We start from the raw sequence: 14034 nt of genomic DNA, 5'->3' as shown, positions 1-14034 counted from the left end.
TTGATATTTGATATGGCAATAAATTTTATATTCTGCTTCGAGTGAGCGTCTCGACACGAAAACCTCCTTAATGTGGCCGTAGTGGACTACATCTCTGTTCGACGAGCTAGATACGTGCTTATGGACCCAGCCGATGCACTCTCAGTATTATTAGCTACTTCTAGCAGCATTATTATAACTGTTTTTTTTTTTATTGCACTTGTAGGTAGATAAGCATACACCTGATGGTGAGTGATTACTGTCGCCCATGGACTTCCGCCAGGCCAAGGGCAGAGTCAAGCCGTTGCTATACGTACCATATTATTACAATTTCAGTATTATTAGCTGCTTCTAGTTATAACATGCCCAAAACACGTCATTGAGGATCCTCCCGATCCATTAACGGTGGTTTTAGGTACCACAAGCACCGGTCACCGTCCTTCGTCGCAAGCGACGGGCTCGACGAGCCAACCCACAGACACAGCCCACTGAGTTTCTCGCCGGATCTTCGCAGTGGGTCGCGGTTCCGATCCGGTGGTAGATTCTGCGAAGCACTGCTCTTGCTAGGGCCAGTGTTAGCAACACTCCGGTTTCAGCCCCGTGAGCTCACCTACATGTTAGGGTGAAGTTAAAATAGCCTCTCAAGGCTATCGGCATAGGCAGGAAAAGAAAAGTTATAAGATTAGAAGCCGTCATAACAAAGGTCATCGAACTCATCGAAGAGTTCAACTTGAAAGCTAGCCCATAACATCAAACTGCTGAGATTCTCGCCGAGTTTTCGCAGAGGGCTTCGATTTTGATCCGGTGGTTACATGATAGATGCATTCGGGAAGCAGCAGCCCTTCAGCTGTTAGGACTCTCCTTCGGAGGCGCTCAGCGTGCTATTAAGAAACCCCTAATCTTCGGACTGAGCCATTTCTCGATCACGCTACAGCAGTGTTTCCCAACGTGGGGCCCATTCCCCACAAGGGGGCAATTTTATAATTAAAGGGAGCAATCACACTAAATTAATAGGTATAGAAAATCGGTTTAAAAATATTTTGCATTTCAATTTCAATTTCTTATTATGTGCTTTAAAATATTACTCACTATGTTTTGATAACAATTTCATAGTGATTTCTTTCCAAAACCTATCATTTATGTTTCTTAAGTTAACAAATAAATTTTTAATGTTGAAAATTATGTATGGGGGGCATAAAAATTTTAGGAATGTTACAGTGGGGCACGGCACAAAAAAGGTTAGGAAGCACTGCCGTACAATCTCAGAAGAAAATACAAATGACAAACAAACAATTGTAGTCCGTGACGACAAAAACTAACAAAGACATGACCAAACCGTAAATTCCAGGTCTCGCGCTACCAGATAAAGGAAGCATTAATATATTAGGTCGTAATGTTAGGTCCGGCGAAAATTTTTTGACTGAATCACATATGGTGGGCTACTGTCATCGCTCAAGTATACTTTTCGATGACCTGACAGTCCACGAACATTTCACTTTTTTTCTTGACGTAAGTATTTTTTTATTTTTACCACGCGAACTCAAGTGTAATCGTATAATAACACGTGTTATTGCTCCTTTTTCTCTTCGCTGGCCGACGAAGATTTTCCGCAGCAAGCCTAGCCGATTTCATCAACTTGATAATGGTAACCAAACACGACCAGCTTGCTTGCGGAGCGAACTTAACTTTACAATCATCCTTCATCTTCGACCTCGCCTAGTGTTTTTTATTTATTTATTGCTTCGGTGGGTGGACGAGCTCATAGCTCACCTGGTGTTAAGTGGTTACTGGGGCCCATAGACATCCACAACGTAAATGCACCACCCACCTTGAGATATAAGTTCTAAGGTCTCAAGTATAGTTACAACGGCTACCCCACCCTTCAAACCGAAACGCATTACTGCCTTACGGCAAAAATAGGCAGGGTGGTAGCGCGTACCCGCGCGGACTCACAAGATGTCCTACCACCAGTAATAACAGCTTCCTTACGGAGCGAACTTAACTTTACAATCATCCTTCATCTTCGACCTCGCCTAGTGTTGTGTACACTGCGTACTTTTAATGTTCATATGGGTCATCAATACCAACAGCTCTGTCTCTGGCAAGAGTCAAACGAATACGTTTACGAGTACGGTCACATTCGATCTAGATGTCTCCTGAGCGATTGTGATCTCGAGACCGTACAGCATGAGCGCATTGGAAACTTGGAGGACTATTACAAAGCTCAACTATGCTGGGCGTTAGCCTTGCTTTTGGAGCCCAGAGTGAGTATTGAATTCTATTGAGATTTATGGAATAACTAGCTGTACCCGTCCGCTTCGCTGGGCATTTAAAATTAACATTATTATTTCTCACCCCCACAAAGATTCTCATCATTAACGCCCCCGCAACTGGTGTAGGGAGGCCAACACTCATATAAATATTAGCCTATCCATTAAGTACATGTATTTTCTACATGGAAACCAAGTTTCAAGTCAATCGGATGCATAGTTCAGTACTTATAACGGAACATCTGTATAAACCACTCTAGATTTATATATTAGTATAGATATCTATTCTAGACTAGCTGACCCGGCAAACTTCGTAGTGCCTCAATCGATAAATAAAAGACCTAAGCTTTTGTATGAAATAAACTTAAAACAAATAAAAGGAATCCGTCCGACGGAGGACATAACAAAGGAAAAACAAAATTGATATTTTTATTTATTTAATTCCGAGCATTTTCATATTTATCTATCTTTTAAACCTTCTCTGGACTTCCACAAATAATTCTAGACTAAAATTAGCCAAATCGGTCCAACTGTTCTCGAGTTTTAGCAAGATTAGGTATTTATAGTATCGGTGTCATTAAGAATCATCAGTTGTTTCTTGATGAATAGTTCCCGAGTTTTAAGATATCAAGTAATTGGTGAGTATTTTTAAAGTCATAAAATCTAATAGATTGGGTTGGTCTATTAGTATCTCGACGACCCGTCGGTCGGGCGTCCTTGGGGTGGCGCCGCGAGTCTGGTTGTAGTGTTGACCGCGGGAACCCTCCTACTCTGACCGGATTATGACATCGGACGTGGGGTGTAAAATCGGGGGGTCTATTAGTATAATAGAGGGCAAGGAAATATTTTCGAACGAGGTGTTATTAAGTTTTTGTTAATTAAAATTCCAATAATCTTTGGGTGAATGTAATGTGCTGGCCGCTTTGAGGCATGGGTCAACGTCTTAACTGAATTCTGAACTGAAAAGTGAAGTAAAAAGTACCCTAAGGGGTGACTAGCTGGACCTGCGGTAACGGTACTCGTCGAGATCAGCAAAGATTTTGACGTGCAACGTAACCTAAACATCAGCCCGCTGAGTTTCTCGCCGGATCTTCTCAGCGGGTCGCGATTCCGATCCGGTAGTAGATTCATTCACGAAGCAGCTACTCTTGAGTTGTTAGGTCTCTTTTCTCGGGCAGCTGTTAGCAAATCCCGCCCCTCCTGGCTGAACCTTTGCTTGCCCCCCTGTCTTGGTGAAACTGGAAAAGTCTGTGGGCAACCAGTAATCTCTCAAACATAAAAAAAAGCTAAATGGATCTTATTTAACGATAGATATAAGCAAGATTGTGATACCTACTGATTGTGCATTGTTTATTTTTTAGAAAACTCCCTTTTGAATGTCCTAATATAATTTCTTTTTCATTTTAGATTATTATAATCCCCCATTTTATGGATGAACAAGCTTACAGGGCGGTTATCATTGACAAAATAATTGTAAGTCAAAATTAAACATTGTTTTTATAGGCGGACAGGCAAATATTTAGAGACATACACTCAGTTGGGTACAAGTTGCGATGGTCACATGTCCCACCTGATGCTAAGTGGTCACCGTAGCTCATGGACAACAGCGATGCCCGGAGCGCAGCCAAACCGCAAGTTTGAGTAATTACATTAGGTTTTTCAATAAATAAAGTTGATCGTTTTGTTCATTAAATTATAGTTGATTTAAAGTAAACTACTTTGACCAAATTGACTAAATGATGTCGTCCGTGAGCACAAAGAGTCTAAAGTATTCGAAACGTCGGCAATGATATAACGATAGTAAAAACCGTAATATTACCGTAAAAGTAGGGTTAATCATGTTTACGATTCGCGAAAACCAAGAAGAATACCATCTTCTCAGTGGGTCGCGTTTCCGATCCGGTGGTAGATTCTGCGAAGCACTGTTCTTGCTAGGGCCAGTATTAGCACCACTCCTGGTTAGTTTCCCGTGAGCTCACCTACTTGTTAGGGTTCCACTGAAATGGTCTCTCAAGACCATCAGCTTAACGAGAAGAATACTGCTTACTGCCACCGCTTTTACAATTATCATATTTCCAGAAATACCGAAGGTACTTGACCATCTTAAAGTTTTCATTTTCGAGCCTACAGTTGGAATACGCCGATAGAGTGTTCCTATTCGACAATAAAATACTAGTATTCGGAGGGACCCCTGCGTATATGTTCTTCAAATATGGTAATTACATATTAAAAATTCATCTGAGCTTAGTCTACTGTTATATCCTTTTGTTATAATTTTAATTTGCTGACCAAACAGTCTAGAATAATTTAAAAAACAGGGGCAGCCTCGGGCGAAAGAGAGTTTTTTTTATTGCTTTGATGGGTGGACGAGCTCATAGCCCACCTGGTGTTAAGTGGTTACCGGAACCCATAGACATCTACAATCTAAATGCGCCACCCACCTTCAGATATAAGTTCTAAGATCTCAGTATAGTTACAACGGCTGCCATAATATCATTACTAAAAACTTCTTCACCTATTCGAATAGGGTAAACCTAATTGAAGTTCAATTAAAAACATCGAATTGTTGATACTAATAGCAAATAAAACGGACCGTTAAATACAAAGATAATTGTCACGTATTAAGCGAAATATCGCTTAAATCAAATAGCTTTTCACTCCTCGATATATAGTTTTGTTATGTATATTTCATCAGGACGTGAATACAAATTGCGTCTGACTTTACGAAGCGGCGGTGCTTTAGATACAACGGAACTTCTAGAAAAATCTGAGGAGGCCGGAGCCACAGTTCGAGCTCACTTAGGTTCTCTGCTAATACTGAAGCTACCGACCACACCTACAGACAAAGTCACCGCTTTTATTAGAGACCTAACGGAGAACGCCACTAAATTCGGTGTTATTGCTTTGAACATTAGCTTGCCGGATTCTGAAGAGATTTGCAGAAGGTAAGTAGGTAGGTACGTGTTGAACGGTAGGTTCGTTCTTTGTCGTCTGGTTCGTGTACGTCTTTTAGGAAGGCATTAAAAATACTGTTATGCGCTGGGGTTCGGGATAAATAAAATTCTACCGAATAACAAGCTAGCACTGTATTAGAATTTAGAACACTTAAAACATTCAACAAACACTTTAAAATTCTCAATCCGCTTCTTCCGTTTCGGTTCGCAGTTTCGCTTCGAGTAGTTCCGATTACTGACTGACTGTGTGCCATCTCTGCAACGCTTTTATAGCCGATACATCCCTATAATTATTAAGAATATTCCACACATTTCGAGTATTGTGTTTTCGGTATCTCACAATAGATGGCGTTGTACTTCTCGAGCGTTCTAGGTGCTACTAGATCCTTAGATATTCGTTCGACTATTCGGCGATATATGTCGTTACTCTTACCGGCGTATACTGACTGCTGCCAGTCACATCCGTCCTCGTTCCATTTCTTTTCTTTTTTTTTCTTTTGTTTCTTTTCGAATTACCTGTCAAGACTGTCTTAGTCTATGTCTAGTCGTTGTAGTTTTATGTCCTGTGAAATAGGTTGCACGCCACGACACATTTTGATTGTAATTATTTGATTATCATAATTGGAATTGCTAAAGAACAATTTTAACGGACATGATGGCTGATCTAAATACCGGGGACGATCTGTAGAGCCCTATTTCTCAGTTGGGTTAATCAATCGTTGACTAATTTGGAGTGGCGGAAGAACAATTTTAACGGACATGATGGCTGATCTAAGTACCGGGGACGATCTGTAGAGCCCTATTTCTCAGTTGGGTCAATCAATCGTTGCCTAATTTGGAGTGGCGGCGTAGCTTACCTAATTGTTGCCTGCGAAATGCTAAAATCTAAAGAAGACCCTTTGGATGCACCAAATTTAAAAACAAACACATTAATAGTATAATGATATACCAGTATTATAGAAAATAATTTAGCGTAATTAGATAGGTTTATCTTGGAAAAATGTACAGGGCTATGGCAGACACAGCGACCGAAGAACGTTCCGTTTCACGACAAATATCAGAGAATGCTATCAAAAGAATAACAGGTAGATATGGCTAGCTTTTTTTTAATAATATTTTTTATAGACCTTGGTTTTGTGTACAAAACGCCTCTTACAGAACCGGTCGATTGGCAAAGGGATAAAACGTATTGCACGAATGTGAGATTGTTGAGGAGCGTGGCTTGGAAATATTTCACGTTCTACGTTCACTACAGGCTGTTTTTGATTATCACGGTAATTTGAAGCTTCTACCAAGTATTTTTTTGTTTCTCATACATCGATGGACACTGGCCCAAGAGAAGGAATTGATTGATGAAAGAAAATGTGGGTGATATTTAAGTAAGCCGTTAAAAATACATATTACTGGTATTCAATCGTGTTGTTCGATATCTCACGAATTATTCAATAATTGCATTACGACAAGGTTGGATTTTTAATATAACATTTTTCTAAATATTTTGTCAAATAATATGGTCTCATGCTCTGATGTTGTGATTAAAAATCCGCCTTCTATGTATTTTCATAAGTAGCAGATCGTACAAGAAAAACGTAATTTCTTCTAAGCAGCTCTTATCAACATTGCTGGCTGGTGTTTTCATTGGACTGTCACTGTCTACAATTTTGTCAGAATTGAATCAATCAAGAATAGTCACAAATACTATGAAACAAGAGGTATGATTTTATATGACAATATGGTATTTGTTAACTAATGGTACATTCGGTTTATTTATTGCATTTTGAATTCTATATATATAATAATATATATTTGTGCTGTTGTTTTTAAGTTTTCTAATTATTCGTCCGTAGTCAGCGGTAATATAGTTATTTTATGTTCTATACTAACATTTCAATCCTCTCTTGCCTCATTTTCCAATCTCGATGCTTTTCGACTTGTACACACACCCTCGTATCTTTAGTCGTTCACACGAGCTTAACTCGACTTGACTCAACGTCCAACGCGCTTTTTGGTATGCTTGGTCGTAAAAATAAACTCCACTCAAACGTCCTCGAAAAATTATCCTCACCGGAGTGGAGTATATGAACTGTCAAGTCAAGGTACGTTGCGACTTGCGACGTACCTTGAACGTTCCTCAAGGCTGGTTTTCTATCACTGTCCAAATAGTATGTAGTGGACCGTAAATGGAAATATATGATACATAGGCGGCACTGAAAATTTCGGGAATTAACGAAGTGACACAACATTACTATTTAAAAATGTATTTATTGCTTTTCGAAGTATTCTCCGCGAAATTTGACACATTTTTCCATACGATGGAACCAATCATTGAAGCAACCATTCCATTCGGAAGTTGGGGTCTCCAAAATGGCCGTTTTGTAGGCGTCCACAGCTTCTTCAGGTGATGAAAATCTCTGTCCACGCAATTTATTCGTTATTTTAGGGAAAGTATAGAAATCATTAGGGCTTAGGTCGGGGCTATACGGCGGATGGTCTAATAATTCTATGTTTTCTTGCTCTAAAAACTCTTTTGTTCTGTGCGCGGTGTGAGAACTCGCATTGTCGTGATGGAGGATGATGCGGCGGTTGCAGTTCTCTTTACGGAGTTCAGAAACGACCTGTGGCAAACAAATGCTAGCACACCATTCTGCATTAACCGTTCTTTGTCCCTCAAGAGGAATAGTCGTAACATGGCCGGTTTTGGAGACAAACGTGGCCACCATTTTTTTTGCAACATTCCGTGAACGAACAATTTTTGTTGGCTTTATCTCATTTTCGAACACCCAAACTCGTGACTGGTTTTTTGTTTCGGGTACGTACGCGTATATCCAGGATTCGTCACCTGATACAATGTTGTATACAGCATTTGAGGATCCTGCGTGGAATCTTTCGAGAGTTCTGACGCACCAAGTAACGCGAGCCGCTTTTTGCTCTTCACAGAGCGAATGCGGTATCCATCGGGAAAACAACTTTTTTACACCTAATTGTTCATGCAAGATTATTTGTATTTGACTCATGCCAATGTCTAAAGTTGCCTGAATTTCGCGGTATGTCACATGTCGATCTTCCTCAATCAGCTTACGCACAGCATCAACGTTTTCTTGGGTGACTGCAGTTTTTGGACGACCTTGACGAGGATCATCACTGAGCTTGACACGTCCACGTTGAAACTCAGCAAACCAGCGATAAATTGTGGTTTTGGATGGGGCTTCATCACCAAATGCAGAAATCATCCGGTCAACACACTGTTTTTGTGTTAAACCACTTCGAAAGTCATAATAAATCATCGCTTTTGAATTTTCTCGAGTCAATTCCATTTTCTCAACGACTAAACAAGTTTGACAAAACCTCGTGACAAGACCGAGAATCTTTTTTTAAATAAATAAATGGTATTCGATTTTTAAAACCAAAGGAGTTTTCAATTAAAAAGATTTTAATATGACAGGAACAGTGGAAATATTCCATTCCCGATACTTTTAGTGCAGCCCTCGTATTGTTGTACAATGTCCTGGATCTGTGCATGATTCGCGCATATTTTGATAATTTAATTTTGATAACCGCACGCAAGCCGACTTAACCTAATAGATGTATGGCTTTAATAAAGAATAAAAAAAAATATAACCGCACGCACACATATTTACGAATAACTCAACACAACTAAAACATCAAACAAGTTCAATGCTTCTAGTGTCAAACACACAGTGGCAGCTTGCCTTTGACATTAAACAATGACCATAGACTACAGAACTCTATGGGTTGATCATCAAATTTTCCTAAAACTGATGACTTCGTGGTGACGCAGCACCACGACTCTACCTCACTCGAGCAGAGTTGAGGAATAATGTAATGGTCGACTAAAAATATCAAACTCGAGTAAGTTACGGAGGAATGCTCGAGCGTCATCGGATGAGTTAAGAGTGGAGGAATATTTGACGTTATGTCTAAAGATACGGGCAACAGACTCAGAAAATTAAATTAGGAGATACTTTTGTAGTGTGTGTACATATATTTATTATGATATTTTCGTTGTTCTCCATAGCCCCTTTTTTTAAATTTTTTAATAATAGTGTCAGAAAATAGAAAAGGTTTCAAAACTAAAGTAGTAAATTTAATTGAATATTTCGTACTTACGCATTCATTTTCTATATCGTTCACTCACTGCTGAGGATCGCGACCACATGTGACGTTCCTCCACAGTGTTTGGTCATGGATGGCATGGACCGCATGGTACAGACTACTACCAAGTGCTTCTCTTAGTAGGTCTAACCATCTGGCTGGTGTTTTGCCCAAGGCACGTTTGCCTTCTATGTGACCCGCAATTATGAGCTTCATTAATTCGTGTCTGGGAGACCGCATGATGTATTTATTACACTTATACGTTACCTATACATATTATACATAAGTAGTCTGACAGTGAAAGTCTGCCTATTTCCAGTCCAGTTGATTTTGGTGATCCAGCGATGTTTCGTACAGAAATAGTGTATTTCATTGTTCAAGAGATATTAACTGTATCTCAAATTCATATTTATAATAAGTAGGTAGAAAAACGGCTTTATGACTGTGAACTTTTAACAAGTCTCCATATTTATCAATAGAGAAGAATGAAAGAAGAAAATAAGAATGAAATATTGAAACTATTTGTTGTGTTTAGGTGTTTTGATGTGGGCAGGTCTCTCAGGAGGTGAACCGATAAACTACTAAAGGTCGTCGGAATCCGCTGGATGCGAGCTTCGCAAGTCTGGTCATTTTTGCGAACCTTGGGGAAGGCCAATGACCACCCGCACAGGAGGTCTGATTTGATGTTGATCGATGTGTTTTAATATAAATTGCGTTATAATTTAAGGTTCTAAATGCGGAAGGTAGGAATCACGTCACAACACTGGTGCTAAGGACGGATAATAGTTCAGCAGCAAGATCAGTGGCCAATGCGTTAGTAGGATTCGAAACCAGATAGTGATGCAATTTTTAAAGTGCAATTGGTTTTTTATTTTCTATTTTTAATTTCAGGTACGTTTTTTCTGAGCCGAATTCAACAGTTTCCGACATTGGTGGTGTCGTTTACATGGCGATACCAAGTTCTGAAGTAAGGACATTGTTGGTTTCTATATTTTATTATAAGTGTAGAGATCTATATATTAATACGCGAAGGAAAAACTTTGTATCCCTTTTTACGAAAATTGCGCGAACGGAGAAGTATGAAATTTTCCACACTTATAGAGAATATAGAGAAGAAGTGCACAAGGCTAATTTTTTTTTTAAATAATACATAAAAGATACATTATATCAATAAAAAAAACATTACACACACTACCATGTATTTGACACACACACGCATGCATACTATTTAATTTTATTTATTATCAAACTTTTGTTCTTGACGTCTGTGGTCAAATTGAGAATAGATTAAATATTGTTTGTCTTCTATACTAATATTATAAAGAGGAAAGATTTGTTTGTTTGTTTGTTTCGAATAGGCTCCGAAACTACTGGACCGATTTGAAAAATTCTTTTTCCATTAGAAGCCGACATTGTCCCTGATGAACATAGGCTATTTTTTTTTATTTTTTTTTTATTTTTTTTTTTTGTTTCATGTGTGTTTTAATGTTTCCGAAGCGAAGCGAGGGCGGGTCGCTAGTTATTAATATTTTTCTATAGATAGTGTAGTCTTGGCGAAATTTGTGATTATAGAAGTATAATGGTCTTTGAAAATAGAATCATAGTAGTGTACAAACTTACAATTTCAATTAATTATAGTCGAATTTCGACTACTGCGGGACCACTAGTACTAGTAAAATGTCGTGTTATGTTGACGTAAGCCAATAAGAGAATAACATTTTAGCAACATTTAAAGCCATTTAGAGTTCGTTTTCAATGTCCTTTTATTACCTACGTAGAGCTAGGTAATTTTCGGTAGGCAGTGGCTTAGCTCTGCGCCTGGCATTGCTGAAGTCCATGGGCTACGGTAACCATCAGGTGGGCCGTGTGCTCATCTGCCTACAAGGGCAATAAAATTTAAAACTACAGGATGTTCATGGCTAAGTTTAAAGACCTTTTCATCGGATCTATTTCTAGTTCGTGCCGATGTTTTCTTTAGTGATGTGTGTTTGTCTGCAGAGTCTGACTGAATACCTCGTGACTCGTGCAATAGACTCTCCTCAGCAGTATGTGAACATGCACGCCTATGGAATGGATGTTGCTACGGCTGCAAATGGAGTATTGAAAGTAAGTTTTTACGGTAGAAATATTTGTAGATTACACACCATTACACTCACTCAGACTCAATTGTACCACATAACAGCCTCCCCAAGCTTCAAACCCAATTGAATCACTGCGTCGCGGTTGAAATAGCTATGGTAACCTACCCGAGTAGAACTTAACGCCCTATCATTCAATTGCAGATACAAGCATTATACAGTCCATTACATTACGACGTCGCGGCTGCTGCAAAAACGTTGGCAAGGGCCTATGTCGCCCTTCTTCGTCATTACACGGGAAAATTGGATGCTACCATACAGTTCACTGACGATCCGCTAGAATTGGACTTAACGCCAGTAAGTACTCGGTACTTCAGATAATGTTATTGTGAAGCGCATCTGTGTGCTCTGTGTGGATTTGGAAGAGTGCTCCTACCTTTGCTGCTAGTGGCGCTATACTTTGAGTTATTTTTAACGCGATTGAGTACCTAGTTTAAAAGTCTAGTCCTGTTTTACTGATTTTTTTAAACATATCTTTTGAATAAAATGTAACTGTAATAAAGTTATTGATTTCTTTTTTATTATGAGTTTCTCTGCTGTTAAGTCTCCTTTTGCTTGGTAACAAGTCATCTAATATACGTTTTTAAATTGTGATAAAGTCCAAATTGTGAATTTCACGTAATATTTGCAGTGGATGATGCAAGCCGAAACTGCACCACTGTTAATTCAATGTCTACTTATACTAACCATATCTCATACAACTCTTCTACCTTCGCGAGAACATGGGCTAATACGACATTTACAAGTAAGTGGCTTATGAAAAGCAATCTGTCTGTGTATTATTCAATTCAATTTGTGATTTTTCTGCGTATGATTGTAACGGTTGTGTATTTTGTTCTTTCTGGCAGCGATGTGTATTCTCCGTATAAGTTGTGTACAAATATTCCAGCACGCGTTTCGGTTTAGATATGAAATCAATTCATAAAATAGTATAGTTACGGGTAGGTAGCACCACTCCGCCTTTTTCTGCCGTGAAGCAATAATGCGTCTCGGTTTGAAGGGTGGGGCAGCCGTTGTAACTATACTGAGACCTTAGAACCACAGAACTGTGCTTAGAACTCATATCTCGAGGTGGGAGGCGAATTTACGTTGTAGATAACTATGGGCTCCAGTAACCACTTAATACCAACATCTAAGCAATAAAAAAAAGTCATCTCAATTTCTCAGTGTAAAGTATGAGTTCCGCTACAACCTAGGTATAGAGTACAACGAAAAACATATGTAGGTATATCGAGTGTGAATATCGATGCTGCCACTCCTCACCTTCGGGCGACCTGGCGTTGAATGGTAGCCGGAGCTCATAGACATCGATAAAGTAAATGCCGCCACCCACCTTGACGCGTGGGTCTTAAGTGTCAGTTTCGATAAACGCATTACTGTTTCACAGCAGAAATGGGCAGAATAGTTTATGCTAATCTTTTTTTTAATACGCTTTTATTAGCTTCAGAAGTATGTTAGTATGTAACGCAATCTTTGAACATGATTTTGACCCCTTTTAAAACGTCGGATTAACTCGAAAGGCATACTCATTAAGGACCGATGACAATTCAATATTAAAAAAAAATATTGAAAAATTTGAAATTCAACTAAAAAATGAAAAATAAATAATAGTTTAAAACAACAACAAAAAATACGCTTTTATAGAAAATCCAACTAAAAAATAGAAAATAAATTTTAATAAATTTGAATTAAAAATAGTGTAAAAAAAAATTATTTTATTGTAAAAAAGCGTGGGGTGCTTTTCAGGATATTATCAAAATAACCCTTCTACTCATATCTGTTCACAAAATATTTATAACTACTGATACCATGCACCCCACGCTTTTTTTTACAATAAAATAATTTTTTCGTACACTATTTTTAATTCAAACTTATTAAAGTTCATCTTCTATTTTTTAGTTGGATTTTCTATAAAAGCGTTTTTTTTTTGTTTTTTTTTTAAACTATTTTTTATTTTTTAAATTAAATTTAATATAAAAAATAAATGGATTATTCCAGAGTCACGCAATGAACTTCTCACCGGCTCGTTACTGGTTCACGTTATATTTCTGCGATCTAATCATGTACTGGATTTTGGTGATGATCATTTCCGTCGTCATGGTCTCAGTCCTGCACATCATGGCGCCCGCCGCACACTATCACTATGGAGATATGGGTAGGTATTGGATGCCTATTTGCTTCGCCCACGCAATCACAGGCGAGGTACCATTAGTGATTACTGTTTTTCGCCGCAAGACTTCAGGCACAACTTCAAATCGAATTCAAAAAGAAGTTAAAATATCAAAGGGTTCTTGTACCTAACTGTATTTTTTCCGGTATTAGTGAGTCGTATATTAAAAATCGGTTAGTCTCGCACTTTTAATGTCATTATACTAACTCCGATGTTTATAAAAAAAAACTGAGGTGGTCGATGACGCACCTTAAACATCAGAAACATTTAGAAAACACGATATTAAACCTTAAAAGTACCTAACTGCAATTATTCCCTCTAACCGCTTTGGGATTTGAACCCATCATCATTCACTTCTGGATGTAGGTCTTTGTCAAGAACTAAAATAGGCTTCGATTTGCCGACTAAAT

General features: G+C 38.5%; 1 protein-coding gene across 2 annotated transcripts in view; it reads left to right on the top strand.

The window, feature by feature from the left end:
• The window catches only part of LOC105842460 (cholesterol transporter ABCA5), a 44129-nt gene that overhangs the window by 19976 nt on the left and 10119 nt on the right, over positions 1 to 14034 (top strand). For both annotated transcript variants that reach the window (XM_021352051.3, XM_012695648.4), the window contains exons 11-24: positions 1328 to 1488; positions 2070 to 2243; positions 3657 to 3722; positions 4329 to 4464; positions 4945 to 5194; positions 6212 to 6288; positions 6362 to 6477; positions 6811 to 6915; positions 10044 to 10129; positions 10208 to 10283; positions 11315 to 11422; positions 11599 to 11751; positions 12086 to 12199; positions 13453 to 13609. In XM_021352051.3, coding sequence (XP_021207726.1) covers positions 1328 to 1488; positions 2070 to 2243; positions 3657 to 3722; positions 4329 to 4464; positions 4945 to 5194; positions 6212 to 6288; positions 6362 to 6477; positions 6811 to 6915; positions 10044 to 10129; positions 10208 to 10283; positions 11315 to 11422; positions 11599 to 11751; positions 12086 to 12199; positions 13453 to 13609 — 1779 coding nt within the window. The remainder of the gene's footprint in view (positions 1 to 1327; positions 1489 to 2069; positions 2244 to 3656; positions 3723 to 4328; positions 4465 to 4944; positions 5195 to 6211; positions 6289 to 6361; positions 6478 to 6810; positions 6916 to 10043; positions 10130 to 10207; positions 10284 to 11314; positions 11423 to 11598; positions 11752 to 12085; positions 12200 to 13452; positions 13610 to 14034) is intronic.

This window comes from Bombyx mori, chromosome 5 (genome assembly GCF_030269925.1).
Source record: "Bombyx mori chromosome 5, ASM3026992v2".
NCBI lineage: Eukaryota > Metazoa > Arthropoda > Insecta > Lepidoptera > Bombycidae > Bombyx > Bombyx mori.
Note: the sequence above shows the minus strand (reverse complement) of the source record. Positions and strands in the feature narration are given on the sequence as shown.